Below are 8,726 nucleotides of genomic sequence, written 5' to 3'. Positions count from 1 at the left end.
TCCTTCCTTTTTTCCCCTTCCCTTTTTCTTAACAAAAAATCGCCGCTTCACGCGCAACAACCCAGAAAAGTTTAAGGCGCCCTTCTGGAACTCTTCAGAATGAAGCGGCGCGACTCCTCCCAGGGTGCCCAGGGCAGCCGCCCAACGAAGCGCGCCGGGCGAAGGGGAGGCGAAGGTTCTGCCGGGCGGCCCCGCCTGGCGGAAGGGGAAGGCTCGTACCCGTGAAGTGGCCGGGGATTGGCTGCCGGGGAGGGAGGCATCTCTTGCGTTCCCTCTCCCCGCCGCGCCGCCCCGCTCTGTAAATAGCGGCGCTTGGCAGGGTCTGGCGCCTGCTCGCCCGGGTGCAAGAGGAGCCTTCTTGGGGAACTGCGGCAGGTCTGGTGGGGCTCTCTACCGTCGAGGTAAGCGGTTCCCTGCAGGCTGGACACCTGTCGGGCCTAGGAGTCGCCCGGATTCCCAGCGCGCACATGCTGCTTCTGCAGAACCTGCTCTCCCTCTCCGTGCTGAGCCCCCTCGCAGTAGGCCTTGCGGGGAGCGCATGGGCAGTGGGAACCGCGCTCCAGGTTAGCAAAGGGTGGCGGGAGCGAATCCTCCTCCAATCTCTACGCTCTACCTGCATCGCCTATGCAACGTCTTCTTGTTCCTGGCATTTAATGGGAGCTTTGTGGCCAACTCGCCTCTTCCCATTTCTCCGGAGCCCGTGGCTTTGGGTAGAGGTTTTGGGCACCTTCCCAATCGGCATTCGGGGATTATGGTTCCAATATGCGTAGAGACCCTCTTGGCTCTGCATCAATAATATAATATAACAAAATAAAAACTTTGTTTTTTCCCCTCAGCTTGAAAATCCCTCAGGCGTTCAGAGGCAGGAGAAAGCAATTGGCTCAAAAGTTTCTTTAACTTGGCAACTTTAAAACTTGTGGACTTTAACTCCCAGAGTTCTCCAGCCACAAGTCTTAAAAGTTGCCAAGTTTGAAGACCTCTCCACTAAATCATAAAGTACAATACAACATTGAAGAGGTTGTGGGCTCCCATATCAATCCCACTAAAGATATTCTTAGAAGATAAATGTTCAATAGTCTTGGAGCAGTTGAAGATCTTGCTTTAGAGAATTGCTTTAGAAATTAAGAGATTTCCAAAGGCAATTTACATCTGCATATTTAACATATAGCAGAGCAGCCCCTTTTGGTGTAGGCAGGGAATAAAGCAACCAGGAAAAGTGATTTCTAGTCCTGCTTCAGCACAAAGTTAGCTGGCTGACTTTGGGCCACTCCTTTTCCCTCAACTCTGCCAAAAAGAAGGCAGTGGCAAACCACTACTGAAATTGCTGCCAAAGAAATGGCATAGAGAACAGCATTCATTATTTAGAAGAGCACAACATTTTGAGGTTATCACCCCATCCCATCTCCATCCAATGTAATACTATTGGCTTCTATATTAGTTCTGTTTTCTTATTCTTGCTTAGATTAAAAGTTTGGCTGTTATTAAATACTACTTTTGCAACTTTTCTGGGATTGTTTCTGTATCAGATAATGATTTTCTATTTCCATACTGTAAAGATCAGGTCAATCACCCAATTCAGAAATGTAGAGGAGACAGTGATTTTCCATTGCCATTTCTTAGTAACCAGTGTTCAGTAAATGCTCCCTGTGATCTCAGAGAAAATAAAGAGGTGTGTTGGATGCCTAAATTGTAATTGTCGTGTTTATTGACTTTGATTTTTTATTCTGTTGGTTATAAAAATTCAGAGTATTTCTAGTATTGGTTCACTTCCATGAGTAGCAGTATAAGAAAAATAAGTAGATAACTTATTAAGATGGATTCTCATTGGTAGATGATCCTATATAAATTTTTCTAGAGCCTTTTAAAAGGCTAACTTAATTGGTGACCATCAACACTTCTTTTTACGTCAAGGCACTCATTCATTCATAAGTGTATTGATGTATTTTACAGAATTTTAATGAGCTTGCCAGAATAATTCCATCCTGATTTTCCCATATTTAATTTTACTGGATATCTTGAGTTCTAACATCAGGAGAAAGATTTTTCATACCACGATGCTTTATAAATCACGTTTCTTCTTCTATGGTTTTGCTGCAAGCTAAAAAGTCCCCCAAACTGTAGGCTTTCCTTGTAGAAGCCCACGCTTCCCCCACACCACACTTTGACAATCACTACTCTAGAATATCCAGTTGTGGTGATGATAAGCAGTGCTCCAAGCTTGAATTCATAAAGTCACATAAGGAAAATCTGTTCTTGTCTTTTTTATTCTTGGTTCCCTTCTGAATGATTTCATTTCAGCAGCCATACACTGGATTGATATTTTTTTTATTTTATTTTATTTGTTAAATTTATTTGCCACTTATCTGGCCGTGAGGCTACTCTAGACAGTTATTTTCCTTAAGCTACCCATTTGTAAGTCAAAAACAGGTCTTCTGATCTGCTTAGATCATATTAATTTGTATTTGAAGTTTAGAGTTTTTTAAAAAGTAAATGACATCCTTGCTTCCATTTAATTTGTTTGCTATTTGATAATTGGGATTGATCCTATTGGAGCTCATTGTAATCTCCTTTTGCTTTTAATATAATTAACAATTTACTAATATTAGTACATTTGATCAAATCACTGCTCTCCTTATAGAATCCCAGCTTGCATTTTTCTCAAGCGTGAGAACTGTTCACTTATTCACTTTCCCATATTTAAGTCGGTTAACAATTCAAAAGAACATGTGCCTTCTTATCCCGTGTTACTCATTTTGGTAACTGTAATAGTTCCGGAAGGGGTTATATAACTGTATATTGATTTTAGAAGTGGCAACTAAACTGTGAAACAATGTTGCTGTTGGAAGAACAGTATGAATATCTTTGCTACAGTGTTTATAAAATTGGCTGTAAGCAATTACCTATTTATTTGTGGAACTTTTTTTTTAGGCTAAGATTTCTTGTTACTTCTCTGCATGCATGCTAGCACATGTATAAATTGCAAAATTGCAGTGGCCGTGTAAATCACTGAATTACAAGGGCACTCTGACTTTGGAGGCATAGGGGTGTTTGAAATTGTGGGTACTTGAAATTGTGAGTTCTGTGGTTGAAAACTTTGAAGGGTTGAGGACTCGCAACAAAAAAAGTCTTGGAGGTTACATCTAATCATGAACAGATACCTATTGTTCTGTAGATTATTTCTTATCTTTTCCCCTGGAGTAGCAGAGAACAGACCTCTGCTACCTTCTGATTCACAGAGTTTCAGGTGTTTCAAAAATGTATCCCTGTGCTTGGGTAAAAATATCTCACAGCAACACTAATGATTAAAGTATAGTCCAAGTACATCTAAAAAAGTTATCTCAACTCCACACGGGCATAAATCAGTGTGCAATTTGAGAGTTTATCTGGTAAAGAGGGAGAAGGTGATATCCAAATTTGATAGATAGATAAATAAATAATTTTCTCAAACCTCACTTTCTTTTAGGCTTGTGGTTACTAGTAGTACTAATTGCTAGGATAGTAACTAGAACTTGAGTATAACTGAACTACAAGTAGTTCTGATTATTGCTTTAAAGCCCAAGGTGACCTCAGATAGCCAGAGTAAACCTGAATATGAGAAATGCCACTTTATTGTCTTGTGAATCTACAAACGAACATAGATATTGATCTTCTCCAGGCACTTTTGATGTCAAACACATTGCAAATGGCAGATGTGGCTTTTTGTGATGGAATTTGGAATATTTTCCCTGAGGAGTTTCACTGGGTTCCAATTTATGTATCTTTCCGGTAAACTCTTTGAACTTTGTTTCACCTAAGACTTTCTGGTCCCAACTTTGGCAAAAAAACCAGCTGCATAACCTTGGGTCATTCACTCATTCTCAGCCCTATGAAGTAGGCAATGGCAAATCATGTTTGAAAAATCTTGCCAAGAAAACGGCCAATACTACACCAGGTGGTCACTGAGATTTTTTTAAAAAATGATTTGAAAGCACACATACATCCCAAAAAATTGGACTGTGGTCCAGTGGTGGGATTCAAATTTTTTTTATTACCAGTTCTGTGGGTGTGGCTTTGTGGGCATGACTTTGTGGGCGTGGCAGGGGAAGGATACTGCAAAATCACCATTCCCTCCCCACCCCACTAACCTGCTTTCCAGCTCCATTCTCCTGTTCAGGGCAACAAAAGATCAGCTGAGAGGTGGCGGGGGCAGGGCCAGTCTATTTGCCGGTTCTCTGAACTATTCAAAATTTCCGCTAGCTCTTCTCCAGAACCAGTCAGAACTGGCTGAATACCACCTCTGCTGTGGTCCTTTTGGAAGAGAATTAAAATCTGACAGGCTGACCTGGAGCCCCAATAGGAGCACTCAAGGCTGGGAGGGGCTGATAGGATAGAGAAAAGATCCCCATCCCTATGTTGCCTATCCTGTGGCTTTTTTAATTTTTCTTAATTTTTAATTGTTTTTGATTATTTTTTTATTGTGCTGTAAGCTGCCCAGAATCACTGTTACAGTAGGGGGTGGGGGTGGCGTATAAATTTAATAAATGAAATTTTAAAATAAATAGAATTGGAATTGTGGATTATTATAATTTTGATCAATGTGGTTGGGAGGAACTTTTATTCACAACCAGGAACCATGTAAATTCTAGGGGAAGGTTAGGCTTGATTGATTAGTTTGGATCTGTTTTTTGAATTCTTCAAGCACCTTTGGGGGATTTTTTTGGAATTACACATGTATATTTACAGCACTTCTCCTTTTTTGATATGTTATCTGCAAAGTTCTGTTATGATCTTGTTTAGTAAAGAAAAGCCATTTGAACAAATTTAGCTGCCTAAATTTTACAGCAGATTTCTAAGGAATCAAGATTTCTTGTTCTCTTGTTCCATTAAAATGTTGCTTCAAAACATATTTATGCTGCATTTGTTTGTTACCACATCTTTGTTGTGGCAAGGTTTTTAATCATGCTGCGAGCATTCAGACACACGGGGGATCGGTTTGAGAGGCACCTTTCTAGATGGCAGCAATATCATAAGTCTGTCCTGGCAATCAGGAGGGAGGATGTTAATGCCTGGGAAAGAAGAGCCCCTCTAGCACCACGCCATGTCAAGATGTTGACCAACTTGGGGTACAAGGTTCTGGTGCAACCATCCAATCGCAGGGCCATCCATGAAAAGGTATGTTTGGGTCGTGGTGGTGTTGTGTGTACTGCTTTGTTTTGCTCTTTTCAACCGAAAGAATATATGAAATGCACAGGCAAATTAATAATCTGTCTATATTACGACCTTCACTCTGTCAATGACCTAGGAGTACTCATCTCAAACGATCTAAGCCTCAGAGCTCACTGTAACAGTGTTGCCAAAAAGGCATTAAGAAATTTGGCAAAGCTGCTTCTGTGAAACTGTATTGCTAACTAGGCATACAAAACCTTTGCCGGACCAATTCTTGAATACAGCTGGTCCGCCTGGAACCCACACTGTATATTGGACATTAACGTGATTGAATGGTTTCAGAGGTATTTCACCAGAAGAGTACTCCACTCCTCTGCTCACAATAGAATGCCTTATGCCACCAGCTAGGATTGAAATTTTGGGCTTGGACAACCTAGAATTTTGCTGATTAAGGTCTGACCTAAGCGTAGTACACAAAATTGTCTGCTACAATTTCCTACCTGTCAATAACTACTTCAGCTTCAAGCTCAATAATACATGGGCAAACAATCAATACAAACTCAAGGTAAACTGCTTCAAACTCATTTGCAGAAAATACAACTTCAGCAACAGAGTGGTCAATGCCTGGAATGCTCTACCTGACTCGTTGTTACATCCTTAAACCCTCACAGCTTCAATCTCAAACTGTCTACCATGGACCTCACCCCATTCTTAAGAGGTCCGTAAAGGGGGCGTGCATAAGTACACCAGCGTGCCTACCGTCCCTGTCTTACTGTCCCCATTTATCTATATTTACTTCCTTTGTTCATGTTTTTGTTCATACCTATTTTTGTTATCTTAACAAGCAAACAAAGAAACAAATACATATTATATACAGAGATTCTGTGGAAAGCTAATGAAATCCTGGCATGCAGGGGCTGAAATGCCCTTACTCAGGAGTAAAGCAGATGGAGGCTTTCAGAAAAGAAAGAGGGAAGAGGCAGAAACTTTGGGAAAAGATACCTGAGATGTCAGTAAACTCAAACGGGACTTAGATCAAAAGCGACACTCAGAAGAAGGAATGTAACGAAAGAATGATAAGAAGAATTAGAGATAGGCGAGAGCAACAGAGGTGAAAAAGGATGAATTTCACACTGAAGAATCTTTTGTTCAGAAATTTTTGGCCTTCTTTTAATGTGAAAGTAATTATATTGCAGCTTCTGCTCTGGGCTGATGAATAGGATCTAACTAAAAATCAAAAGGATTCCTCTCCCTACAAGACTGTAGAACAACTCCATGGGGGAGGCTTCTGCTGTAGCTACGTGATCCTGGAAACAGAGGCAATTGCTTTAATGAGTGGCACGCTCTGTACTGGTAGTCCTTGACTTACAGCCACTTCTTTAGTAGCCGTTCAGTGTTCCAGTGTCACTGGGAAAAAATGACACCAGTGCCCCCGCTTAATGACTGCATGGTTCACTTAACCACAGTGAGTTGCTTAACAACCATGTCCGAAAAGATCATAAAATTGGGCACAACATACTTAACAACTGCCTTTTTTAGCATCCAATTGTGGTTGTAAGTTGAGGACTGCCTATAATTCGGCCTTGCCCATGTTCTAAAATAGCTCTTCAAAATCAAAACTGAGCTGCACATTTCTCTTGACCAGTATAGATATAAATTATACTCATTATTCAGAACTAGCATCTAGAAAACGTATCTGTCTTTTCTGCTTTAGTTCATCTTGGCTGTGTCAGTAACCTTTTAATGATCCATCGGCAGGACTATATTAAAGCGGGAGGCATCATACAAGAAGATATTTCCCAGGCGTGCCTTATTGTGGGTGTGAAGAGGCCCCCAGAAGACAAGCTAATTCCCAACAAGAACTATGCTTTCTTCTCTCATACTATCAAAGCTCAAGGGGCAAATATGTCCTTGCTGGATGAGATCCTAAGCAAGGTAATACTGCACTTACTGAGAACTATTGTTATGATAATACCATCATGAAATGCAATAGAAGCAGTGTGAGAATACTTGTCAAGCATGCAATTAACTTTCCATACTATGACAATTTTCTATAATGTGTGTTAACAGTTTTAAAGGCAAAAAGGAGGAGAAAAATGCACACATTCCCAATCTACTGTTACGCCTTTTTAGACTATATTAATCTAAGCAGGCAACATTCCCTTCAGCGTAGCTTGCATTTCAGTAGACAAGCATCAAACGCTTGATTTAATATCTTACTACAATTAAAAGATTTTTATCTTTAATTGGTTTTCCCTTCTGAACCCATCCAAATCTTTCATGAACTTTTCTCCATTCACACAGTAAATTATTAAATTAGGCAAAGGATTGGAGAGACGGAAATTGTATTTTAGGTTATTTAGAGAAATTCAAGTGGAGCAAGGAAAAGATAAGACAAAAAATGCAAATTAAAAAATCAAGATTGAATTGAAACAAAATAGTCACTAATACTAAGAAATACTCTTGGGACAGCTGATTTTCAATTCAGATTAATGATTTTTTAAAAGCATACATAATATTTTGAACTTGTGAGTAAAATAAAAGCACATTTCTCTTCTACGATTTCTGAAAGGAATACGGTGGCTCAGTGGCTAAGACGCTGAACTTGTCGATCAGAAAGGTCGCCAGTTCAGCTGTTTGAATCCCTAGCGCCGTGTAACGGAGTGAGCTCCCGTTACTTGTCCCAGCTTCTGTCAACCTAGCAGTTCAAAAGCATGTAAAAAATGCAAGTAGAAAAATAGGGAAATATTTGGTAGGAAGGTATCAGCGGTCCGTGGGCCTTCGGCATTTAGTCATGCTGGCCACATGACCACAGAGATGTCTTCGGACAGCGCTGGCTCTTCAGCTTTGAAACTGAGATGAACACCGCCCCCTAGAGTCAGGAACGACTAGCACATATGTGCTAGGGGAACTTTACCTTTACCTTACTATTTCTGAAAAGAAATATATTAAAGCTGCCTTAATCTTTGATAATTGCATCAATCCAGTGAATATGTGCATAGATTTTGTAAGGCACCCAAACCTGATATAAAAACTGAAGGCCATCCGAGCTGTAAGTGCCTCCACTTGTATTCTGGACCCGTGTCCCTCCTGGCTGGTGGCTAACAGCAGGGAGGTGACACATGGCTGGATCCAGGCGGTTGTCACCGCCTCTCTTCGGGAGGGGCACTTCCCCGCCGTACTCAAAACGGCGGTGGTGAGACCCCTCCTAAAGAAACCATCGTTAGATCCAGCCATCTTAAACAACTTTCGTCCTGTCTCCAACCTTCCCTTTATCGGGAAGGTTGTTGAGAAAGTGGTGGCCTTTCAGCTTCGACGGGCCTTGGAGGAAGCTAGCTATCTTGACCCCTTCCAGTCCGGCTTCAGACCTGGTTACAGCACAGAAACCGCTTTGGTCGCATTGACCGATGATCTCTGGAGGGCCAGAGATGGAGGCTATGCGTCCATCCTGGTTCTCCTTGACCTCTCAGCGGCTTTCGATACCATCGACCATGGTATCCTTCTGCGACGACTGCGGGAGGTGGGAGTGGGAGGCACTGTTTTGCGGTGGTTCTCCTCTTACCTCTCGGACAGGTCGCAGT

General features: G+C 41.4%; 1 protein-coding gene across 2 annotated transcripts in view; it reads left to right on the top strand.

Annotated features, from left to right (window-relative positions):
* Positions 1–275: 275 nt before the first annotated feature.
* Positions 276–8,726, top strand: part of AASS (aminoadipate-semialdehyde synthase) — a 40,149-nt gene continuing 31,698 nt past the window's right edge. The window contains exons 1-3 of one of the 2 annotated variants that reach the window (XM_087723662.1): positions 276–401; positions 4,929–5,151; positions 6,904–7,080. In XM_087723662.1, the coding sequence (XP_087579788.1) occupies positions 4,939–5,151; positions 6,904–7,080 (390 nt within the window). In that variant the 5' untranslated portion in view covers positions 276–401; positions 4,929–4,938. Of the gene's footprint in view, positions 402–4,928; positions 5,152–6,903; positions 7,081–8,726 lie in introns of those variants that run through there. The other variant, XM_087723663.1, reaches the window with a different exon arrangement.

Source organism: Thamnophis sirtalis, unplaced genomic scaffold (genome assembly GCF_051295495.1).
Source record: "Thamnophis sirtalis isolate CommonGarterSnake01/CBP01778 unplaced genomic scaffold, rThaSir2_p1.2 scaffold_9, whole genome shotgun sequence".
NCBI lineage: Eukaryota > Metazoa > Chordata > Lepidosauria > Squamata > Natricidae > Thamnophis > Thamnophis sirtalis.
This window is presented reverse-complemented; position numbering and strand designations above follow the sequence as displayed.